The sequence below is a fragment of the Caloenas nicobarica genome, chromosome 2 (genome assembly GCF_036013445.1).
Source record: "Caloenas nicobarica isolate bCalNic1 chromosome 2, bCalNic1.hap1, whole genome shotgun sequence".
Taxonomy (NCBI): Eukaryota; Metazoa; Chordata; class Aves; order Columbiformes; family Columbidae; genus Caloenas; species Caloenas nicobarica.
In genome coordinates this window covers 41,827,838-41,853,813 of record NC_088246.1, presented here as the reverse complement: position 1 = coordinate 41,853,813, position 25,976 = coordinate 41,827,838, and the positions used below count along the sequence as shown (strand labels likewise).

At 42.2% G+C, this 25,976-nt stretch overlaps 1 protein-coding gene across 4 annotated transcripts in view; it reads right to left on the bottom strand.

The window, feature by feature from the left end:
* The window catches only part of RARB (retinoic acid receptor beta), a 330,006-nt gene that overhangs the window by 75,090 nt on the left and 228,940 nt on the right, over positions 1-25,976 (bottom strand). For 2 of the 4 annotated variants that reach the window (XM_065629749.1, XM_065629751.1), the window contains exon 1: positions 16,858-17,525. The exons of the other annotated variants lie outside the window; for them this stretch is intronic. In XM_065629749.1, the coding sequence (XP_065485821.1) occupies positions 16,858-17,014 (157 nt within the window). In that variant the 5' untranslated portion in view covers positions 17,015-17,525. Of the gene's footprint in view, positions 1-16,857; positions 17,526-25,976 lie in introns of those variants that run through there. 4 annotated transcript variants of the gene reach the window in all.

Below are 25,976 nucleotides of genomic sequence, written 5' to 3'. Positions count from 1 at the left end.
AACCAACAACCTAGCTGTAGCTCTAGCAATACCGCCTTACGTGTCTGGCCCCAAGTTACACATGGGATACACGTCAGAGCAGGGAACTGAATTAAGACTGTGCTCAGCTCCTCTAATGTGGGGGGCTCCGAAGCTGCCCCAAGTCTGTGTGTGCATCGCGCTCACCTGCCAACTGCGAGGCAGGCCAGGGTGTCTTCTGCCCTTGAGAGCCACTACTACTGCTAGCGGGGAACTCGGGAGAGATGATGAAAGGCATGTCCTCATTTTCTGACCTCCACGGCCAGCTGGGAATCGACCTTTTGTAAGACTACCCCACCGTATATTCAGTTACACAGGACTGTCCCAGCAGAACAACAGACCTGACCCAACAGAAGTTCCAAATCCTCTCCTGAAGGCAACTCAGCAGCACCTGTGCACATGGGCCCTGTGTCCACACAGGCACTAGCAACACCAGAAACTGCCACAAAAGCCTCTATCCTGGACTATACTGTCCAAGCCAACATCAGCCTCATATACTGCCAAGACGCAAGCCTGAATCTACCGGGTTAGCCTTATATATTGAGCACATATGATCTGGAAATCACCAGTATGCCCTGACTGTGTATTTCTGAATGAAAACACCCTAAAACCTTTTTCTGAAGCTGCCTCATCATTTTGTTCTGCCCCACAGGTATTCTTGGAGGGGGGAAATACTGTCACTGCAGCCACCTCTGGTTCTTCTCCCAGTAAAGCCAGGACTTTTGGCAACTCCACGCACATATTTATTTACTACAGCTAGCAGTAAAGGATGAGCAGGCTGCAGTCACTCTGTAAGAGTTCATTCATGTTCTGTAGGTTTGCTCAGGAGGATATTGTCAAACAGGAGTAAGGTTTGCCCCAGTTTGCAATGCCTGGCTCTCCAGGACCAGCTCCACTAAACCCAGGAGTAGTATGTATAACTAACACAGGAGTTTCACATTACCTTTTCAAGGAAAATTATTCTGGTTTTGGGGCTTTTTTTTTTTTTTACAGTTATATTATCAAAGCAGTTTTACATTTCGGTTTATGTGCCCACATAGCCAGAGAGATGTGTTTACACCTGAGCAAACGTGGAAGGCAGAAAGCTTGTCAGGATTAATTATATCAGGGACAAGAACTGCGTCTGGTTATACCTGTGTTACTCTCAGGGCAGCGAGACTTAATGACGCGCTAGTAACTGAGAACAGGAGCGTCTTTCGCTAAATAAATGGCCAGGCAGACACCATGAGGGAGCCAGGGTGAAAGTAAGTGTACAGACAGGATGGCCGGAGGGTTTGCAAGGCGCAGCGAAGTTTACAGGGCAGCAGCTCATCACTTTGTATTAGGAGCCTACCTTCAAAATGAAAAAGAAAACATGTTAAATGAAAAAAATAAATCATACGGAAAACTGAAGAAAAACATCCGAAAGATGCTAGCTCTGTAGTTTTTTCAGGTCGCTGATTTTCTGCCTGGCCACTACCATGCAAAATTGCATCAGACTCAAGTGAAAATTCCGCATTATTGCAAAACTGAAAAGTAGGATCTGCTTTAAAAAATACATATAGCTGTGCTATCATCTGCATGAAGTCAGATTTTCCTTTGAAAACGAACTTTTCATACAATTTGGGCCCTGTTTGCTTTACCAGTGGATTCCCAAGGCCAGATCCTCATCTGGAGTAAAGTGGCATAGGCAAAGTAGTCACACAAATGTAGGGAGGATGAGAACTCTGGACTCCTTATTCTTTCTTTAAGAAAATGGAGCCTATTTTTGTGGCCTAGTGATACAAGTGTGGTGCCACAAATTCAGCATGTTTTCCCTGCAGGATCAAAAATAAGACAAAAGGCACAATGTGAGGGACAAAACGCTTAAAAATAAAAGGAGTCTGATTATTTTTTCAAATCTGTTTTAGAGTGTTGTCACACTGTTGATTCCAAGACTCTTGACTTGTAAACATAAATGGGAAAAAAACTCAGATCCAATGTCTTCAATAATAAATAATAATTGCAAGGGAAATGAAATAGTTACTATAATCTCTACACACATTCAGACACTTTACTAAGTCACAGTCTCCAATTATAGTTATTAAATGTTTTATAGTGTTTTGAGGACTTTTATCTTCAAACCTTTTCAACCATCTAAACAGAATAATCCAGAGTATTACACTAAACGAATGATATTGTTCTTCAAAACTCACCTCCTATCCAAGTTGGTATTAATTTTTTGTATTACTATGTCTGCCAAATATTTTTTTTTAATTTTCTATATATTCAAGATGTTCTTACGACACCATTGATCATGACTTTTTGCTGAGGCTTGAATCCAGCAAGAAAATGAGTGTTTTAATATCTTTAATCATGTAATACTATTACACAGTTGTTTAGTACCACATGGACAAAATAAAACTGTTGTGCTCTATTTGGAAATGCAGTAAAACTGACTTGCTGTGTAATATTTTACATACCATTTTATTTTCTCAAACTTCAGAGCTATTAATTCAGAACATTTTGATCTTTAGATGTTTTTAAATCCTAAAATTAATAGCGTGACTCCAGAAGAGCCAATTCAATGATCAAAACTACTTCAAGTAAGTATAGTAGCAGTTAAAATACTTATCATGCCAATTAATTTGTATTACAGCCACACTGCTGGATATCACTAATTGATTTATATACCCTCCTTTCTATACCCATTTACAAGGGCAATTATGAACTCCATTGCATAAGTTTAAATGGGTTACATTAGAATAATATCTAGAAAGTAGACTGCTGAGCTTAAAATCTTTAAGAACAGGTAAATTCTTCATTAATGGGTATGCTATCAATCCACTACAAATGGCCTATAACCTTTAAGAAGGTATGCGGTACTAATATTTCACTTTTCATGGGCAGTTCGGGGTTGACTCCAACGATGAGCTCCACCGCTATTTTTAATTGTTTTTAAAACTGCATATTACAGGCAGCAATAAACACGTACAAATTAGTATTATACCATCCCTGGCTTTCTGCAAAGCATGGTTTCTATAAACAAGTTAAGACGCATACATCTGTAAATAATAAGTATGCTGAATTTAATGAATAAGGGCACTAAAAGAAATTGAACAGTAGGGGTTCAGCAATTAGAGTAACTGCCCATTTTATTAAAAATGTATTGTTTCCAGCTTTCGCTTTAGAAGGCTTTTATTGCTCTGCTAATTCTAAGTTTTGATTTCCTTAGAAAAGAAGGTCTTCTAACTCCTTATTCTCTTTGATAGCCCCCTGTCATGAGCCACTCGCCTTTTTTACAAGGCAACAGACAACCATGAAGCTTTATCTCTTTATTTATCTCTCTGTTGGGTAAGGTTTCACCCCACAATGGAGCTGGGGACAGGGCAGCACGTGGACCGGGAGAAGCAAAGGTGGCTTCTTAAATGGAGCAGATATCCCAGCACACATCTCCCACACCCCTAATGTTATCGCAGCAAACCTCTGGGGTTACCCCTGCTTGTATATAGATGTTTTACATCCGCATGGCTTACTTCCCGAGTAAGCGTTAAGACTATTCTTTACACTAGTCTAACTGCACACACATTGCTGCACTGCTGCCACTGTGGGGGTATAATTAAAAAAATACTTTATTTCCATTTAGATGTGACATAATAACAGGAAAAAGTGGCTGTCATCACTTGAGCTTATCTGCAACCAGAAGGGCAGTCAGACCAAAACTTAACGTTTCTGATGTCCTGCAGCACATGTACATTTGCAACATCTGAGATTAAAACAGGGGTGAACTCTCTTTTCCTTCTTCCCCTCAGCATGCTAGACCAGGACAGCGCATTACTAACAGCAACTCACCTCAACATTTCTGATGCTAACATAAGAAATTCAAGTTTATGGTATATTTAAGAACCGAGCATCGCCAATATCTTTTGAGGGAGCAAAAAAAATACACAGCTTATCAAGCCACAATGTTTGCCTGAGCGGAATTTCAATATTTGAACTGAATACCTGCCAGACAAAAGATGATAACGCAGTGGGCAAGTTACCATGAAAAACTAACACGCTACCAGGTTTCCTCTCCTTGTAATTCAGAGTCCTTGTCACTGAGTTTACATAGTATATATATATATATATATGTTTTAAACTTTTTATAGGAGAATTTTAATTTCTGCTGGTGTGTTTAACCTGGCAATCATCCCTCTGCCCCTTCCAGTAGGTGCAGCAGAAGCTGAGAGCTGGGAAGGAGCTCGGTGTCTGAGAGCCAAGCGGTAGCAACGCTGTGGCGGTGGCTCCGAGTGCACCTCTGCTCTTTGCCTGGAGACTGAGGATCGATAAAATAAGACATTCACAAGAGACTGGAGACAAGATGAGTACCGTGACTGGAGAGCACGTTTTCCAATATTCTGTTCCGCTATTCTCTGCCTGCAGTGGATTTTCCTATTAAACCCTCAAAGTGAGAATGCTCATAATTTTACCTGTATGTTTTGTCTGTCAGTACCATTCTCAGAAGAGAAAAAACATGCACACACTGTTCTGTAGGCAAACACGTGTTAACAGTATTTCCTAGTCATCTGGTGTTCTTACCCAATATCTACCTCCAACTGTTGGGTTGTTTTCTGGTTTTTTCCACTGCAGCATCCCAGCCTTAAACAGGAAAAATGTCAACGGTACTCTATATACAATACAGCAAAAAGGAAGTACTTTATTTCCAAAGAGCTGCACAAGCAACATTCAGACCTGACACCTGATATCCCAAGAAACTTAAGGCGAAGCTTATGCTTTGAGAAAGGGAAGTGACTTTTTTTCAAGTGAGATTCAATTCCAGAAGATCCCTGGCTACTGTGCTTTAATAATTTGAAAAGGTTTATGTTATGATTATCCAGCATTACATACAGGCATATAAGTATGTTTCACAAAACATACTCTTTTTTTTTTTTTGTGAAAAAAAACCCCACGAACTTTTCCTGCCATGTTTGAGAGATTTGTGCCATCATTTTCTGTAGAAATTAAGCTCATTTTTACAAATGCTTTTCCAGTTGTCACGGTTGGAAAGATACGTTATTCCACAGAAATTCCTACAGTGCCATCTTCCTGAATTTGCTGAAGGACAGCTTTAGTGCCTCCGCTGATATCAAAGGGATTCTGAAGCCACAGCAAAGTATTATCAACAACACACCGAGGCTATTAAAAAAAATTGTGGACAGTAGTGAAACTGTCTATAAGACTATCCATTTCGCTTTAAGGTCCAGAAAAGCTCCAACCTGCGGATCTAGTACTTCGTGGAGTGACTGTGACAAGACAAAGCAGTCATTTTAAGGCACTGGTAGAATATAATGGCACGGGGTTGTTAGTTAGAAATCACTGCTTTTAATTTTCTAGTATTTGTACAAGTCTGACAACTGTAGAGCAGCACATAATTGCCCCAAACTGTAATACACCTAGGTCAGCTTTCCACAGAATAAGTTTAGTGTACTTTCCTTCACTTCGTAAGGTCTGATCCTACTTTGTCTCTCATTACACAGGCCTCTCAGAATTTTTGGGAGATACTATTAGTTCTCTTTTCACGCTTTAACCCATCAGATACGACACGTTTGACATCCAAAGATGAAGATCTATTAAAATAATAATTTAAAACATCGTAACCTGTGAACTCAAGAGATGCTCTCTGAGAAAACTCACCTCTGAGCAATTTACCCTGAGATCAACCCTTACGGGCCATCCCAGAGCACGGGCCTTGCCAGTGGGACAGGGGGACACTTTGGAAAGCTCTCACACCGCCCAAGCACAGGGGGACACCCTGTTGTTTCACGGCACCCCTGGCATTTGCAAACCAGCTTGCCTGCTCACTGCCTTCTATTGTTTCCTGAGATAAGCAGGGCCCCAGTGAACAATTAAAGCTTTCAATAAATAATCTGTAAGTACATTCATTTGATTTACTGTTATTTGATACAGCAGTTAGTTTCAATGGGGCAGTTACTATTGATCACATAAAGTACTACAGACAAACACGAAACACTTCCAGAACTCCATGGATTATTACTCTTTATCTGCCACTCATCTGGGTACTTGTAATGGTTGCAAAATTCAAAATCAATAACAACAATTAGCGTTCTGTATACTCTCAGGAATGAATCATGTGAAATATGTTTTGTTACAAAAATGAAAGGCTGGAGAGCTTGCAAACATGAAAGACTCTCACAAGTGGCAAAACTTGAAAATAATTTCTCCTGGCATTATAAAGCCTCCAATAAAGGGGTAAATAAAATAAAAAAATAGAGCTATTTTAAGCACACCTGCAAGCATACACACAATTATAAAAGGGTATTGATAAGATTTTCGAAGTAAATTGAAGAGTTTAGGAATGCAACTTTCAACTAAGCTGGTGAGAGTCACCAAATTTTTCCTTAGAAAATTCCACTACAAGCCCTACAATTCCATACTCTCTCCTTAAACTCTACAGGAGTTTTGGGTTGTTAACAATGGCAGGACTTGTTCCTCTGTAAGGAATTGAAGCCATAGGAAAAGGTCTGACCTCTCTTCCCATGAGCTTTTACTGGAGAGTCTATCACAAAACAAAAAAAAAAGGTATCTAAATGCAAGAAATGAAAGCAAAATGAAATTAATAAAGCTGGAAACTAATTTTAAGGGATATATGCTGAAAATCACCTTTTCTCTTAGCTTCTAATTCTTATAAATTAGTTGTGAATCTAATGAAATGCATGGAAATAACAGTATTTTGAGTTCTCTGCTAGAGTAATAATTCTAGATAATTAAAATGCAAAGCAATAAGAGAAATGTTTTATCATTAAACTGTAACCAGAGCTCTGTGTGAAATCATCCATTCAGAAGACTTGTTTTTCATCAATTATTTGTTATTTATCTGATGTAAATATAAGAAGGTCTAATTAAAATGTATGACTCCTTATGCAGCTTCTTGTCATTAAGACCAATGAAAGCATTCTGAAGACCATAATGAAATAATTATGTTTGCCTTTAAGAATCCTCTTCAACAACACATGGCAGTACTACACTAAATTAAAACATCAGGAACTAAATTTCTCTTGCATCTATTTCCATTTTCACTAATTATACCCCCAAGCTTTCCAATAGACCAGGCCTTAAAATTCTTTTGAAGCTGAAACAGCCTAAGGAACAGCAGCCTTTTCATAGTAATGGACTTTGATGAAGAAACAAAGGTAATGCAGCCCTGGAAGCATTAATATTTCAAATGGAGTTATCATGTGAAAATATGTGTTTATTTGAAAAACGGGGAAAAGATTGTTGGTAAAAAGCCAAATACGTGCTCCAGGGAAGCTGATACTCTGATTTAATCTCATTTAATTGCGTCATTCCTTCCTCACCTCTTTTCGTCAGAGTATTTTCTTGTTCTGCACAGAAATTAAGGTTAGCAAAAGCATAACAAACTCAGTATTACTGGGCAGCGTCAGTATATCATGCTGTAACTAAGCTCTGCTTTCACATTTTGGTAAAGGTGGAAACAGCCCCTGTGAACAACTGCAGCCTTTATACGGGACTCCATTTCAAGGAGAGGGGAACAGCTATTTTCCCAAACCGCCTCCAGGCATGCAAGTGCTTCCTAACACACAGCTTGGGCTTCAACCATGAAGTCTTGCAGGACCTCACCAAAACACAGAGGAAAGAAACGGATTCAGATAAGGGGGAAAAAAAAAAATAAAAAAGGAACCCAAACCAACAAAACAATAAACACAAAACCAAAAAAACACCTAAGGATGTGAGTCAGCTCTGACTTCTTGCAGGCAGCCGAAGGCCTAGTTTCAAAACTTCGGAGAGATAATGGGTCCTTCTTGGCGTGGTCTCGGAGCAGTGAATGTGGCAATACACGCAAAGCACAGAAAGACGAGCAGCTCACATTCCTAACCTACATAGCATGGGATGATATGCGCAACTAGAAAAACACAGGTAGTATGTGCTCTCCAAACGGAGAGAGGAAGGCTGAGGTACACCAGGGGATGAGGACTCGGGAAAAAGATGTCCTTCTGTTAGCCCCCCTCATCAAAGACACTTTGCACAAATATCTGAAAGACAAAGGTGATTTGCTATTTGTTCTGTATTTTATATCTTGGTGTTCAAAGTGTGGGGTCAAAACAGAAGGATCTTTAAGAAAGACAGGTCTGTGAGACTTTCCAGCCAGGCACTAAGGAGGAGCCGACATATACGCTGATCCAGTAACTAATAAAACGATTTCCTCAAATGAATGAAAAGAGTAAACCCAAATGATAAAGCAATGCAAAGGAATATCCTGAAAGATAGGGGGGAAAGAGAAAAACCTCCTCAGACCGAAAGCTGAGAGACAGAAGTATGAACAACTGCTTAAAAACAAACAAACAAAACTCCCCCTCAGGACCTGATCTTAACAATAAAAAAGGTCACACATGCGTGATTTTTTTTAGCCAGGCCTTTGACTTGTGCCTCAAGCCAAAAACACAGATTGCTGGCTCAGTGCTCTCTGCTAGGAAGAGAAGGTTTGTAGAGTAGATGGGATCTTTGATTAAAGTGACCCAGGGAGTTGTGGTGGAAAAAAAAAAAAAAAAAAAGACATAGAGTCAACTTTGGAGGGCACAGGCATTTCTCTGCGCCTGAGCCAGGGCCCTGGGGAAAGCATCCAGCCCTTGCCAACCATACGGTCTAGGCAGGTATCACCAGATGGCACTGTGACACAGTTTTCCAACTCCGTTTTCTTCCTGTGCGAGCAAATGTTCAGTCTTGGAAAGAAAGGCAACACTGGTCTTCACGGTGGGTTTTTGGGTACGAGATGAGGAATTAAAGAGGTGGTTGGGAGACGGAGAGAGACGAACAGCAGAGGCCAGTCCCTGAGCCATGGCGCTGGGGGCAGGAGGCTCCCAGACCCCTAAAAGCCGGGGTACCGCTGCGCTGTGCCTCAACACCTCTGTTCCAGCTGGGTATTTGTGAACAAGGGAAATATTTAAATCAACTCAGATTGCTATTACATCCACTTCTCATGAAGGAACTTGGGAATCCTCTTGGTACCTGTCACCAGCTGGCAGAGGAGTGATTCTGGTAGAAGACTGGAAGATGACATGGAATTCTCATAGAAAAAGAGAAACACATGTCTCTGTATGATGTGGTGCTGCACTACCAGCCAGTTTGGCACAGAAGAACACTGGAATGGTCAGTTCAGGAACTCACTACAGGCTATGTTGAGATTAAAAAAACTTCTTTATTTTATTATTATTTTTTTTAATTGAACCATTCCTTCGACTGTTTGTGTCTTACAGGCACAAATGGCTTCGTAGGACTAGAAGTACTCACTGAAGGAAATTTGAGTTAAATCAAATTGTGGCAGTTCTCTCTGGTATGTGCAACACCAGGCAACTTGTTTAATTGCTCCACACCTCTGCTATATATCTCTAAAAGGAGAATGATCTTTCTTTCTTTCTAAGAGGAAAATAAATGTTCACTATGCTGAATATTCAGCTTTTACTGGTATTTCATAAAGTACTGGTATGTAAATACACTGAAGACTCACTCATATGACCACTCTGTGTCTAAAATTCTTACTAAAATCAAGGGTGGAGGGTTGAGTGCATTTAAGTGCTTCACTAGATAAGGCTCTAAAAGACAAAAAAAAATACACTTAATTTGTCATTTTATTGTCCAAAGATCCTTGCTAAAAATACATGAGCCTAGAGAAAAATATTATGGTTCAATGGAAAGAGATCCTCCAAACCATTAAAAGAAACTAAGCAGTGCTAAAAAAAATCTTGGTTGTGAGACATTTCTCTGCTCTTTTTCTTAGGGGATGCACTTAGAGGGTAATATGTAAGTCACTGAAAGTGCATAAAACGGAAATCCCTCCAAACTACAGATGGACTTTAACATCTTGTCCTTAGAAGTGAAGATCCAGACCACTCTGAGAATTTATAAATACTCGTTCAAGCTTTAACCTATTAAACCTATACAAGCGTTGCTCGCATGTGTATATTTAACTTACATAGTTTTATAATATTCGGTTTATATATGGTATAAGCAGGGGAAAGAAAAATCACCTTGTCCAAGGAGAACAGAAGGGATATTATATACTCTGTGTCTAGGATTCTTTACACACACTTGCTGGATTATATTTCCATCTCTCTTAACAAAGGTATTTGAAGAAGCTGTAAGGCTCAAACAAAACGCTCAAAGAAAGTGAGGTCAGTTATATAAGGGCTGGCATTAGTTTGTTAAAAGTTTTTTTCCTTACCCACTCCCAAATAAAAGGGACAAAGAAGTGAACATTGTGGGAATGTGTTTCTAAACCACATGATATCCTTATCAGATTGTCATGTACAAGGGAGGTTCTCACACAGGGACCCCATGCTGGTGAGCGGCCCCGTCACATGATGCAAGTTCTTCACTCTTATTCAGATTACTAAAATGAGCTGAAGGAAGCTGAATTTCCCCCTCCTCACTCCCCCCCTGCCCCAAGCAAAATGCACAGTGACCACAGTCATATTAATCCGCTGTCACTGGGAAAACAGTCCCGAGCAGCTGCTAATGATGAGTGAGTATATGAAGAAGATAATCTAGCTATTAATATATATATGACAAGTTTGAAATTGTCTCAGATTAATATCTGATGAGCAGACTTTAATGCGAGAAAGCACACAGAGAATTGGAGAAATCTGTGAGTCAGAAAAAATACAAGGGAAAAAACCTCGGTTGACTTGTAAATTTATAGAAAGAGAGTAATATGTTTTTATAAACAAATCCTACTTTGTCTTATAAGTGTCTCTATTTCCACCATTAATGTTGTGAAGTCTGTCACTGAATTACTTTTTCATACAGTTTAGGGGAAGTGGGAAAGTCCTTCAAAAATTTTTAATATTATAATGAAGGGTCTAAATAGTATTTGGTCATTTAAATATGTGAACTGTTTTTAAAAGTGCTGAAGGAGCTCCTAGATGCTCAGCATATTTGGAAATGAAGCCATGAAATGTGGATTTAGGATGCTAACTTTAGGCTACTGTTTCTGACATTCTTAACTTTTGAAACACATCTGCTCATGCAACAACGGATTAATAAAATCCCAGACCTCAGATTATTTTTTAAAAGACAATTTAAAATCCACATTTTTGGATGGAAGTTGTCTCCTGATTACAATTAGGAGGAACAGCTAAGATTACTGTGACCAAAAAACTACATAGAAGAATCATTCTCAAACAATACCAGCTTGTTTATTTTGTACCTAGAATATGGTTCTCATAAAAAGGCAGCAGCAAACGAAAGACATTCCTCTTGGTGTGCCTGGTAGAAAATGCAGGTTTGCTACCCTCCTGCCTATACTTTTTCTTGCAGCACAGAGAAAATGATTATTCTGTTACTTCAGAATAGTTTTGAGCATTTTGTGGCTTGTATTTTCACGGCTCCATTTGGTTTGAAAGGGCTTAGGTTTCAGCAAGAAGTGGCATGGGTCACACTGCATGGGGACAGACTTCATGCATGCGAGCAAAGGTCAAAATCAATCATAGCTTTGTATTTCCAGGCCTATTACTTTTGGCAGTTTACCCTGCCAGAAGGGGCTAAAATATTTGCTTCCCAAAAGGGGTAAACATCAATAGGGGGCAGGAATATAATCAGCTTCTCAACCACGCAGCAATGCGAAAGGAGGGAAAAGGATCTGCTCCTTGTTGTGGCCACTAAGCCATCTAAACATTAGATGCGATATTTTCAGCAAAAAAAGTTGAAAGATTTCACAGCACAGTGACTTGAAAAGGACAATAGGCCTATTTAGGCAATTATATTATGCAGGCTTTGTTATTAGGCAGCCCTGCTCAGTCCCAGAAAGTCTGGATAATCAAAAGTGTCCGAGTACAGGAAGGGGAAAAGTACAACCCCACCCTCCCGCACAGCCACTGCCAGGACCTCTGGATTTGAAGGGTAAAGTCTATTTACTGAAGCTCCTTGGCCATTTCATACATCAACTGATATCCTTCCTCTTGGGGCTGTGGGCTACAGCCTAGCAAAGCTCTGGAGAGCCCTCCAAAACCACAGCTCATTTGGCCCCAGCCGCCCGCCCCTGTAAATCGGCTGCTGGGAGGCTGCTGCCAGCCCCCCAGGCAGGACCTGCGAGGGGGAGAGGGATGCTCCCGCTGCTCGCACGCACGCCAGCGCCAATCCCCATGGCCAAACAGATCTGGAACTCATTGCAGCTGCGCTCTGCTTTTGAGGTCTCCGCAGGACGGGGCACGGCGGCAGACAGCGGGCCTTCCCAGCACAATGTCCCTTTCACAGCCCCGCTCCCAAATCTAAATGCTGGCCGGGTAACACAGCCGCACTTCATCGGCCGCATAAAGGGCGGTGTGTAAATTAGACCTGAGGAAAAGCAGACACTTGGGGTGTTTAGTGGAGGTGGAAGTGTAATCCTCGCTCCCCGAGCTCGGCCTGGCTGCAGCGCATGGTTAACGGAGACGGGCTCAGCAGTAAGTGGGGATTTAACTGGATGTGAGGATGACGAACTTCGCCGTCTGAAACATTATCTCTCTCTTTCAACTCCTTAACTTCGCCGTAACCCTCTCCGAGGCAGCGCCGGCCAGCCTGGCTTTGTTCTGACAAGTTGCACCTTTCCTGCAGAGACTCATTAGGCAAGCGGGGAGTCACCCAAAGATACACTGCTTTTCCTCCAGGCTTATCCCACCCTAACTTCACCAGCGAACGCCTCTCATCATTTCTGTCTGCAGGAGTTTTTGACAGTGGTGCGCGTCCATTAGAGTTTTTCTGTGCTAGCAGCTGAATCAGGCTCACAGTATCAGAGTCTACGCAGAGAATAATTATTCTTGTTTCAATTAACTTGAGAGAAAAAATACCCCCGTGCGATTTTTTTTGTTTTTGAATGAAGGGGATTAGAAACAAACATTTTTCATCACATATTTCAGGGCATTAATCTCCAAGTATAAAACTTTAAAGAAAGGCTGTATCCCTAAGCAAATCAGTCCTAGTGATTTAGCTGTAAAGTTTATAGATGAACTTTAAAGAAAATAACCTGGTTCAAACAGATCTTGCCTTCTGGGCACTAGCAAACACACCTGCAGCAATCCGATACTTGGGAATGCAGATTACAAGTCCTTCACTTCAAAATGTTTGTTTTTAAGTTCAGAAAGATGAAAGAAAATAAAGTACTGAGCTTTTTTCTGTTGAGCACAGATGTTTCCAGTATTTCCAGTGCTTGCAGGGAACAAGAACCTGACCCAAAAATCGCAATAATCCAGAATTCAGAAGGAAAAATGCATGCCTTCTGGAGTCCCATCTTCATGAACCTTCTGGAAATTTACACCTCTTATATCCTCTCTGGACAAACACTTCCCACCAAATCGAAATAAGAACTGTACACTACAAGAGCCTCAACATCCTGTCATGTTCTCCTGCCACATCTATAATTTCTGCCTTTGTCAAATTTCTTATTCTTCTAAACCCAACAAAATGCAGTAGGCAGTAGTCTTCTGCTTGATATGATTAGCTGAAACACCACATACTGCCGAACAAACTTACTCTTGTTTTGGGCCTGCTCATTTGGGTTTTTGCCTGTTTAATTAACGAAGACTTTTTTTTTTTTTTAATAGGCTTTTCCAAGGCCAAAGGAAAACCGCCATTTCTCGCTGCTCTTTCTCTCTCAGGGCCTGCGCAGTTCCAGTTCCCGCTTCTGCAGTATTTAGTTAGCTCACGTTTTACCAAAAGTTGCTCATTTTCTCTCAGTAATTGTTGTCGCTGCACTACGAGGGAGCAGAAAATTTTACCTTGCTTAGAAAAGTACAAATTACTCATTCTTGCAATCTTAACTCTTTCTTCCTCTTAAAAGCTATTCTTGTCTAATTTGATTACACTGACCTGATTTTTATCTTATGAGAAAAAGAATAACTCATGATTAAAAGTACAGTCGATTCCGCTCTCATTTCTGAGCCCATAATTTTCTTTGCAAATAAGTACTTCCTTTTTAAACCCATAACAATATAAGTAATATCACACAAAACAAATACGTATGAGCGCAAAATCAGGTATTTTTTGTGTGCTTGCAACACATACACAGTGGCTAACGTTCGGGTTGCAACCTATGGCAGGTTTTTTCCTCCCACAAGGGGGAAGAAAAAAATACCACACAAGTTAAGGTCATGTTTGGGCTGCGCCTCACCCTCTAGTTTTCCTTTGCAGGCCCTTGTGGACTAGAAAATTCATGATGCTGCAGGAGCGCGCTTGCTTAGTGAATCGTAACAGGATTAACGTGCTGAAGGTGTGCTGAAGTTGGAGACCTACAGCACTCTGCCCTAACCCCTGCAATGGCCAATTTTGCCAGCATTTCAGTCAAAAAACCCTGATGCTGCCTGGGATCATTACTACCCCATTCAGAGTCTGTACTCTATCCACATGTTATTCCCTCAACAACCATTTACCTTTTACTCTACAATCACATCTCTATCAAAGCAATATTTCTAAGGCCTAAAGCAATGGCTGCAGGTGTACTGCTTTTATGGCTGAGCCAAAAATAAAACAGCAAACTAGACCAAAAAACCTGTCTATTACATGTCTAATAATTTCAAAATTTAGCTATGATTGCATTCCATTAAATCACAGAGGTCTTCATAAAAATAGAGAACCAGGAAACACTTGAGTTAGAATTAAACATTGTTATCTTTGTATTTATAAGCACCAGAGCAACCTTTAAACCACTGAAAGCTTTCTGGACCACAAAAATTCTGGTTTTGTCATTATTTTCATGAGATTCAAGAAAAAAACTTACACGTTGAGAGAATTTTAGTATTTTATAATCCGTTTACACGTTTACCAACACACATAAAGTCCTTAACTCTTTCTTCAAAATGAAAAACAAAACTTGCTCTAGAAATCAAACAGAATTCTTCATTTGGACCCTAACTAAACAGCTTTTCCACATTTCTATACCATTAACTTTCACAGTTCAAATTACAGCCACTGTATTATGATTCAGGTTTTGGCCAGATTTTAAATTCCCATGCAGTGAAGATTAATCCTACCTCTTACAGAGTTACGAGACTGGATTCCTGAATGCATTTTCCCGTATTTTTTATTTACTCTTGTTAATATGTGTTTCTTCGATTAGCTAAACTTTGCTGTTATCAAGACTTGTCTCTTATCACAGGCCCTACGCAAATGACATATTTACCACTCATTCCATTCTGATAAGGGTAATCCTGTGTTTAACTTGCCAAAGAACAAACACCATATATTTTGTTTTTAAGAATCCTGCTTCTAGGTATTAACAACATAGAAGAGAATGAGCAGGACATTTTTAAACCAGAAGTTATTTACAGAATATTTTGCGAATGTAAGCTTTTAACCACAGCATATGCCTCATACTCCACGAAAGTTTATGTAATTCCTAGTTTCTGCAATATCACTGCTGAAGTTATACTGAAGTTTAAACCATGAAAAGAGGAAAACACATTTTTGGGAAAACATCTGTTTTTTTTTTTTTTTTTTCCCTCCCCTAACTGAAGCTCTCTTGTAGCTTGTAACATTATCTTGAAGTAAAAGCTTTTTTCATATCTTGTTTGAAGCATTTTGGAAACAGCACAGATAAAATAAACATCCCATGCTGAACTTCACAGTCTAATTTTACTTGTAGAGGCATCAAAACATTTGCAGTGATGTAGGCTGGTAGTCACTGATTTTTACAATTCTGTTTTCATTACTCAACCCACACAAAGGTTATGTGGTGACTGAAAACTTTTGAGCAGAGTGAAAAAACACACTATTTCACCAAACTTTTTTAAATTTATTTTTTAATTCCCCCCTCCACCCTTCTGAGGTAAACTGTATCGAAGGGAGAACTGTTCTAATTCCTAGGTAACTTTTTAACACACCGCAAAACGAAAATTTCAAACAGAATTAAACGGTTAATGGTGTACTGAAGTGCCCAAGAGCCTGCTAAAAACATTTTGATAGATAGCGAAGTCATTTATCTAAATCACTGTCAGAGCAGTGAAGCATCCTGCAAGCTTTTATGCAGAGTATAAGGTGATGCTTTCTGGCACTTCTTGTCATTTCTCAAACTTGAAACTGTGGCATTAAAATGCTGCCATTGTTTACCATCTATGTGTTTCAGTAACAAATCAGGAGCCTATCACATAATAATACATTTTCAGAAGTGTCCTGCCACTAACTCTCCCTCTTCCGTTACCCCTGCGATGCTGCCTGAATCTCAAGGTATAGAAATAATTGATGGTTAAACTCAAAGGGTGTTCACAGTAAGTAGTTTTCTAGCAAAACAGCAACTTCTTAGAGCAACAAAGTGAAGAAGAAAGGTGGCAGCAAGGTCAGTACAAAGAAATATTGCCTTTTCTCAGGAAACTTAAAACTACTGTCTGAGTTTTGGAATGGCACCTACCCACCGCTCTTCTGCGTCTTTGCAAGAACTGTATGGAGCGGCATTTTAATTGCTTGGCTGCTCTGCTAAAATGCACTTTGAGACAACATATATCCAGATTACCAAACATAGTACAAAAATAGATTAAGGGAGCAAAGAACAAAACTACTACAGAGATGTTACGTAAATTCACTGTTCACTAACTGGAGTTTTGCAAGTATTTGCTGTATTATATTATAATTTTACGTGTCCCTGCTTGGCTAGCCAACTGCTCTTAGGATCAATATGCTCCTAAGGGATAAACAGAAAGCAGCCCCGTGTTTGTTTTCTTTTTCCTTTCTTGCCAAATGCAGAAAAAAGGCTTGCAAACCACATTTTGCACAACAACTCCCCCCACTCCTCATTACCCCCTGTGCTTAAATACAAGTATTTCTTTTTTAAATACATGCAAATAAAAATAATAATTAATAATAGATTTAAAGTGGAAAAAAACAAGAGTTGGGACCTACATTGAGCACTGTGCCGGTGTTGCCACTCTGTTTGTGCCAATCCACTGAAGCATGCTTTGAGAGCCTTCTCCTGGAGCATGCAGGAAGACGGACTCGCAGTGTAGAAATCCAGCATCTGAGCAGGGCTCACTGCTAGAACATCCATACAGTCAAACATGATTCCCCCTGCACAGAATGCCTGCAAAAGTGCTTTCCTCTAGGTGTGGAGGAAAATGGCACATAAAAGTACACCCAACTCCATCAAACTCTGCCCCTTTTTTGGCACGTAGGCTGTTGGTCTTTTTCCCAGACCAGAATCATGAATTATGACAGACAACACAGCTAAAAGCCTGTAATTGATCCAAATGATCATTTACCATTTTCCAGGCTGCCCAGCCAATCCAGCAAGATGGGGGGAAGCGAGCTGCATTCCAAGTTTTAGCTCCCATCAATTTACCCCCAAAATTTCTCTAGAGTCAGTCCCGCTCCTCAGGCGCTCGCCGGGTTCGTGCCGCGTCCCGCTCCGTGCCGATCGCCCGCTTCCCCGGGATAAAACGGCTCCGGTAGGGACTCGGGATCCCCCTCGGCCGTGAATAGATCCTTCTGCCTCTGAACAGCTCACTTCCTACTACTTGTGTCACAGGGAATGAAAGATTGAATTGCCTAATATATGCGAGTGAACTTTCCGTGAACCCTTCCCAGGCTGCTAACCTTCAAATGACCCAAGCGGTCTGACATCACCAGCTCCCAGGATTCTCACACGCCTTCACAACTCCCAGCAGCCCTGCAAAAAAAGCAGGCAGGCAGGCAGGGCAGGCAGGCAGGGCAGGCAGGCAGGGCAGGCAGGGCAGGCAGGCAGGCAGGGCAGGCAGGGCAGGCAGGCAGGCAGGGCAGGCAGGGCAGGCAGGCAGGGCAGGCAGGCAGGCAAGGCAGGCAGGCAAGGCAGGCAGGCAAGGCAGGCAGGCAGGGCAGGCAGGCAGGGCAGGCAGGGCAGGCAGGCAGGGCAGGCAGGGCGGGCAGGCAGGGCAGGCAGGCAGGCAGGCAGGGCAGGCAGGGCAGGCAGGCAGGGCAGGCAGGGCAGGCAGGGCAGGCAGGGCAGGCAGGCAGGCAGGGCAGGCAGGGCAGGCAGGGCAGGCAGGCAGGGCAGGCAGGGCAGGCAGGGCAGGCAGGCAGGGCAGGCAGGGCAGGCAGGCAGGGCGGCAGGCAGGGCAGGCAGGGCAGGCAGGCAGGCAGGGCAGGCAGGGCAGGCAGGGCAGGCAGGCAGGCAGGGCAGGCAGGCAGGCAGGGCAGGCAGGGCAGGCAGGGCAGGCAGGCAGGGCAGGCAGGCAGGGCAGGCAGGCAGGGCAGGCAGGGCAGGCAGGGCAGGCAGGCAGGGCAGGCAGGGCAGGCAGGCAGGGCAGGCAGGGCAGGCAGGCAGGCAGGGCAGGCAGGGCAGGCAGGCAGGCAGGGCAGGCAGGGCAGGCAGGCAGGGCAGGCAGGCAGGGCAGGCAGGCAGGGCAGGCAGGGCAGGCAGGCAGGCAGGGCAGGCAGGGCAGGCAGGCAGGGCAGGCAGGGCAGGCAGGCAAAGGCTGGCCCCAGCCCTGCCGGAGTCGCCCCACTGCCGCCGAGAGCGGGCGGCAACAGCGGGTGTGGATGGGGAGGCCAACGTGCAAAAAGACCCAAAATAATAAAGTAAGGGGGGAAAAAAAAAAAAAAAAGTAGTAAAACAACAATGAAGAGGAGAAAGGAGGAATTGGAGGATTTTTTAAAATTTCCAGCTCAATTTGCTAAAACTTCTGTGCCATCTCCCCCCCACCCCCCACATTCCCTTCCTCTCCTGAGAGACCACAGGCGTCATCTGCTGGTACAGAGCTACGGACACAAGCTTCACCCTAACTTCTGGGGCAGCCTCACGCTAACCCAGCCCCACGGCATGCCAGCAGGGACCCCTGCTCAATGCCACCAGCAGAGATGATGGACCTCATGGGCCCGACCCTGCTGGGGCGGGGGGTCAAGTTCCATCTCCGTTATGGCTGCAGCAGAGCCCGGCCACGCAGCCCAAAGCTCCCAGGCCTCCCCGCCAGGTCAGATTTGGCAGGCACCATCGCCTGGGAGGACCTGTCCCTGCAGCAGGAGGCAGCCACACAACCCCATGCAACCCCTCTTCTCCATGGCCCAGGGGCCACCAGGTCCTGCCTGTCTCTGATTAGCAGAGAGGGGCCAGGGCTGCTCGCCTGGCCCCGGAGGGGCTGTATCAGCTTTCAGAGGGCTAATGAGCCCCAGCTCCTCAGAGGGGAGAAAGGCCATGAGCAGGCCTGTGAGGAATGGGACCCACCCCAGGGTGCCGGGAGGGGAGACCACGGCTGCCCCCTCCCCAGGGCAGGCAGCCCCGGCTGCCCCCTCACAGCCATTTTGAAGGCACAGGGGTGCTCCCACCAAAACACCTGCAGAGGTCTTGGAGAAGTCACACTCCTGGCAGCTCTCCCTCGAGGCAGGAGAAGGTGTCAAGGCCTTCCCAGCTCTGTGGCCAGGATGCCACAGCCAGCACCGTGCTGGCCCACCATTTGCATCAAGCCAGCAGGGCGCCCTCTGCTTTTTAGGTAAATTACCACCTTCTGCACAGTCTTGCTCACAGAAGGAGACTCCATCAGGGCCCTCTGCCAGTCCTTATTCCTACGGACACTTCAAAAATGAAAAACAACAGCCTAGAAACACTCTGTCTGCCCCACTGTAAAGTCGTGAGCTCAACGACCTTGTGCACACGTCGATTTTAAGGGAACAAGCCAAATCGCCTTAGCCCCATCAGACTGAGCGCCAGCCTGGAGCGAGGTTTCCTGCGGCACGGAGAAGCCCGTTTCCCGCCCCAAAACTAACTTGGGTTCGGAAACTGGAAAATGAAACCCTAGATTACAGCCTCACAAGCCCAAGATGGGAGTCGGGCGTAGCGGGGGACACTGTGCGCAAACATGGCAAACAAATGGCGACTATAAAGAAATGCTGGGCAGAGACTGGCTCTGGGACCTGCGCAGCCACTTTAATGGATGCGGTGTCCCCTCTCCACAAAAAGTCCTTTGATGAACCGAAAGCTCTCTGACAATGCCTGCAGATTGTATTAACAAAACTTTTCACACAGGTTCAAGAACTTGGGGAAAAAAAAAAAAAAGCCACCAACCACACACAGCACACACACATGTTCCCTGAAACCGATATACCCACGTTGAAAACCAGCAGCCAGCAAAAAGACCTGCTGCAAGCTGGAAGCTAATCTGTTTGAAGAGATGAAAACCCAAGCTTTTCTAGCCTCCTTCCCTGCCGGCTGTCCCTCTAGCAGGCAGCCTCTCTTCCCGTCTTCCCTCCAGGCAGAAGAGTTACAACCACTGGAGCTTAACAGCATCTTTTTAAGGACTTTCTTGGTCCATTGGGGTGTCCTCCCCCAGCCCCAGCTCCTCCAGCTGAAGAAGCCCCTGACACTCTGTAATCCAAGAATTATACACAGTGCACATTTATCCAAAAAGCCATTCTTCAGGGAAGGTTTGTTTAAACCATTTCAGCACAGCAAGCAGCATTCGCTGTATTAAAAACACAAATGGAAAAGTGGCTAAATTTTTGTTAAAATCTCGTCTGGCTACATTGCTACAACTTTGTTTTGAGTAGCAAAGCTAAATTAAAATGCAATATTCTCTAACCAGACAACAAAGGATGCATGAGAAGTTTGGAATATGTAATGCGTTACCACAAAAATAACTGGAAAGGATGATACAAAACACAGTATGTTTTTTCAGTCTTCAATTTAGGAAGAAAACAGCATTTTGTGTGGACCAAGGCTCTCAGAACAGTTTAAGCTTATGCCAAGAAAAACATATTGCCCATGTGAGTTAAAATAAACAAAATCAAACAAACAGAAATACAGTTACGTTTATCCCACTAGCAGTCTTATAAAACTGTATTTAAAAATAAAAGCTGCCCATTGTACCACAAAATGTAGACTGGCAGCTTCTGAAAATAAATGTCAGGAAGTCATGCTTAACTGCATATGAATTGAAAAAGATCACTTTTTCTCACTGTATCTGAATGACCCAGGTAGCTCATCATGTTTTATTATAAATAATAGTTGTGCTAATGCTTATACTTATTACTAAAACCACATGTAATTAACAAATTCTTCAAATAGCCTAATGGTTTGCTTGCATACCATTTCTACAATACAGTAATTTATGTATCTCATACCTTACTCCGGAATAGTATGATACTGTTTTTCTTAGAGTATCAGGAAAAGCTACGTACATAAAATTGGGTATTTTCTAGTTTAGATCAGGACTAACCATAATTATTGTAACAACTAATAGCTCTCTAATTCAAATGTAATGAAACTTTAAGTATTGCCACATATTTTAAATGCCTACCCAGCTCCCATATAGGTGTGAGCAGGCAACAGCTCTCCAATATCTTCCATTTTATCCGTGTGAAGAAATTGTGATTTCACATCACCTCTTTGATCTGTTTTCTCTCATACTGTGATGGCAGAAACTTTACAATAAACATATTCTTAGCCACAAGTGAAATAAAAAGCAAAAGTTCAAGTCAGAAATCTATTTCCTTTGGTGTTACTGTACATTTGTCAGTGTGACATAGCACATTCGAAACCCATAATCATAAAACAAAAATTTACAGCCAAGGTTTAGGGTCTACATCTGTTTCTCTGGTTTTTGTACTGCAATTACCCACTGGACAATTCAGAAAGCAGCACTATGAATCATGTACTGCACACGTTTGTGCTGGTCACTTTTTCGTTAGTACAAGAGGCTGAGGATTCCATAATATGCTTCACTGAGAGAGCATTAACTAGAATTAAGCTGAGTGGACTGGGCGCTCTAATAAAAATGAGTTTACTAGAAGCAACAGAGTACTCCTGGAGTATTATAGGCATTTTTATAGGATGGAAAAATTAAGAAATACATGCAAAAAATCTCTAAGTACCTCAGGGGAAGAGGACTTTTTTTAAATGCATGTATTTTACTATTAATCAAATGTAGCACTCTCTTGAAACAGTTTTGACAGCAGAGTAAATGGTTACTAGTGAATGATGTGTGTGTTTAAGCAGTGAAAGCAGAGACAAAGTGATGTTTTCTTCTACTCCCTAGGCAAGAGCCGACACTAAGCTTGCTGCCTCAGCTTTGATACTCACAGATTCCTTTGTGTCAGTTGCTGGGAGAATCACTGGCAGTTCACTAACCCTGCCTCACACACAGGGGCTTTGATTTTTACCTCTTCATTGAGAATAGATGTTAATATGGAACAGTACTTGTCTGCCTTGGTGCCTTTTTTTTCCCCCCTCTCCCAACTGGTGATACAGGGTTTTGAATCTGAAAGCCTGAATCCCCCTTCACTACATGTATTTTTTTTTTTACTGTTGCAGGATGTTTTCCTCATGTCTCAAGCACATGAATGATGTCAAAAGATTATGGGCAAGAAAAACACTGGGTCACAAGATAATGGCTGAATATATAAAACTCCAAGGTAGTCCTGAGGAAATGGGTATCAATCCTGAGTAAGAACTGCCTTGAAGAAAATAAAACAGTAAAATTACTGGCACAAAATGGCACAAACAACATGGAAAAACACAAAGTACAGTGAAATTAAGTCAAAAAGGTTTTTTTTTTCTGACTGCTGTATGCTACTATGCACAGCTTGCAATGACTGAAACAGGAATTTGCATGTAACAGGAAGAATCACTTCAGGTCTGAAATACAACAGCAACGGGCAAATGACTATTCAGTGCAGAGCAGTATTTTATTTTAGATGGGAAAAGCAGAGTTAGTCAGCTCCAGATCCAGAACTTGGGTATGCAACCAGCCTGAGTCACTTACCAATAAGGGCTTTTTGTCTGTTTTAATCAGTGGATATGTATTCATAAAGATGCCTTTAAAGCTGATGGCTTAACTTAAAGGCTATAAAAATAATTCATCTCCACAAAGTTGAGCACACGACCATGTTTCCTAGAATCCGTACTGCATTTTACACTCCCTTGGGCCAGAGCCAGAGGAAGAGAACTGCCCTATATGATAAAACTGGAAGTGTATCCAGTTCAGTAATCCATTTCTAAGAGTGACTGCTACTAGATCTTCCTAAGGAAAATACCAGAATCCCTAGTGACTGGCAAAGTATAACTCACCCATAGGTCCTCTAACAGCCTGTTCTTTAACAGCAAATCACTTAAGTGTTAAAGCATGAGATTTAATATCCTTTCCAAATTTGTTTTTGGTAATAGCCCTGATATTCTAGATATTCATATATGGCCAACGTATTTTTGGATTGTGATAAATTTGTAGCTCCGTGACACAGAAGGAAATAGTAAGTTATTGGGCTTTGAGAGAAAGAAGGATAAATGTTTTTTAAAAATATTGTAAAACGGATCCATGTTGCAAATAAAGGAAAAGACAGACCAAACCGCACCTCTCTGAGGCCCCAAAGGCTGACTGCTGTAGGCTCCAGAAAGGTTGGCAAAGAGGCAATGACATCATGTGCTTAAAGAGGGGATGACATGCATTTTTGAAGGATATAAAAAGCATTATTACATTACAAATTGGCTACAGACTCAATCTACACTTGCTGTTTAGGAGGATCCTGCAGTGCAAATACCCCTGCTAAAGGGTTGCCAGAAAAAAAATAGAAGAGAGGGGGGAAAAAAAGTTTGTTTCATTTTGTTTTCTTTTTAAATGACCAGAAACTGCTGTTTCAAGGCTTAGCCAAGAAAGAGATTTTTACTGCTAGCCTATAAATCCCTCAAAACATAGAGTTATAATGGAAATGCTGAGGTAACTGGAGTGCCATGCATGGCACTGACACGTTGCCTTATATAATCCAGGGAGAATGAGGGCTGGGAGATCTATAAAACGTAAGTAGAAGCAAGATGTAGGAAAGAGCAGAAGAGCAAGTAGAAATATTCAATATTAAACTGCAGAGAATACGACTTCTAACAATAAAGTTTCCTATATACCCAATATGCTCATGGTTGGCTGAAGGCGAAAGAGCACAGAGCTCCATTAAAAATAAAATAGAGATTCCAAAAGGCTATTCGAGTAACTGTTTTGTTTCTGCCTTTTTTTTTGTGAGGGAAAAAAATAGAAAGTTACCTAACAACAGGATAGTATTTCCTGATGTTCTGATATCCTGAAAGGTGTCTCACAATGTGTAGATAAATAACGCTAGAAAATGCAGAATAAATGGAGTTCCAAACACAGAAACTTTGCAACCCTAGTTGTAACCAGAATCAGAATAAAAACCAGGACAACGGTATTTCTAGAGGTTCACTAATGGCAGCTTAAACTCTTACCAAAAAGTCAGCCCTAGTGACTTTCTTTTAACAAAAGACCAAAGTTACTGAGCAATAACTGGAACTGCTTCTCAGTGCGGACATATATATCCTGACAAAGACCAAACCTTACTTAAGCCCTATTTAATTTAAGACAGACTTAAGGAGCATTTAAACCTTGTGCTCCTCCACTGCTGCAGGGACAACTCATACGGAGTGATCCCAGAGGCCAGCAAGAGCCAAACCACCCTTGTGCAGGGCTCTGGTCACATAAAATCACGATGCAGATTGGATTGGATTATGCCATTGGTGTAAACTGCAACAGATCCACAGCTTGGCAGCTTGACACACGTATTCATGATAATCCAATTCCTGCTTCGCTAGTTCCCAAATCTACATTGAACACTGAAAGAACAGTCCAACATCCTATCTGTGGGCACCTTTAAAGGCAAAATCAAAGAGTGCCTGGAAAATGCGCCGGCACAGCTACCTGGCTGGTGGAGGTAATGACAGGAACTAGTATGTGGTGACACCACCTGAAATACCCTGGTAATGATGGTCATCATGCCAACACCTCTACTGTGCTTGTTGCCCTAAAGCAATCACACCTTCGTTTTATCGTGCAGCTGTACTTTCTGTTTGGGCACAGTTTGGGGAACAGCATGCATGAATTTTTGCTATAGCTGAGGTAGGATTACCCAGGAGCTGAGGTAGTATTCGGCAAATTGGCATCCCTTTTCTTTTGTAGATGATGGGCCATCAATACTGTGTGAATTAGCTGAGGGCACACATCCTCTCAGGAGCACTTATCACTGTAAATTTATTGAAGTAGCCTGAAAAGTAAACTTTGCTAACAAGGTCAGTTTTAGAAGCACACAGGTTATCATAGTGTAGCTATTGCTGAGCAGGTAAGGGAATCTGTATTTCCATTTTATGCTACAGTAACTGTGCCCACAGTTGTGCTGTTGCACGTACAACTCAAAAAGGAAAGATCACTTTCTCACCCTACGTTGTTATACCAATGTAACATTCAAACATAGACAAGATGCCAGCAAAAATCAGGCTGGGCTAGACTCCACTTGCATTCAGAACAAGCAGTGGCAGCATGAACGATGTCCAGTCTAAAACTCTTGTAAAGTGTATTCTGGTTTTCAAACTCTACTAGAATTCACCTATTAAGTTGTTCTTTGGTGCATTCCTCAAATTCTTCTTGACTTCTGCAATTTAAGTCCACAAAGAAAAATCTACATTGTCTCAAACTGCTTGATTTAGATAGTCACATATGATTAAATAGATCTGAAAATTCCCATACCCTCAGTCTGCAAGACTCACATATTGAGCCAGAGAGGAGACTGAATATCCAGGCATATTATAGCCACACTCAGGGAATCATGACTGACACCCATGGTTTAATCAAAGATGACTTACAGGGTTGGGGTGCAGTTAAAGATTATGGTGGTCAACAGCATACTGCCCCAGTAATTCTGCAGTATCACAAATTTTTGCCCTTCTGGGACCTTTTGTGCCACATGTAGTTGAGGACACACAAAGCAATCTCTAAGCATGTAATGCGGCACATCAGGCTTGACAGGTCTATAAAACTATCAAATCTGGTTTGCATAAACCAGACCAGAATTCTTCATTTTGATATCTTGAGCCTTCTTCTGACTGAACAATTCTGCATAGACCTTACCGTCACACTGAAGAAAAACATTCCTTTTAATTCATTCATGCTTTTGGGCAAGTGTGTTCAAGAACAGGCTTCTCATTCATGGGACGCTTATTTTCTGTATGTTCTTATCAGACTATCTGAAGAACAGACTTCGTCTGTCTTTATATGGAGACATCC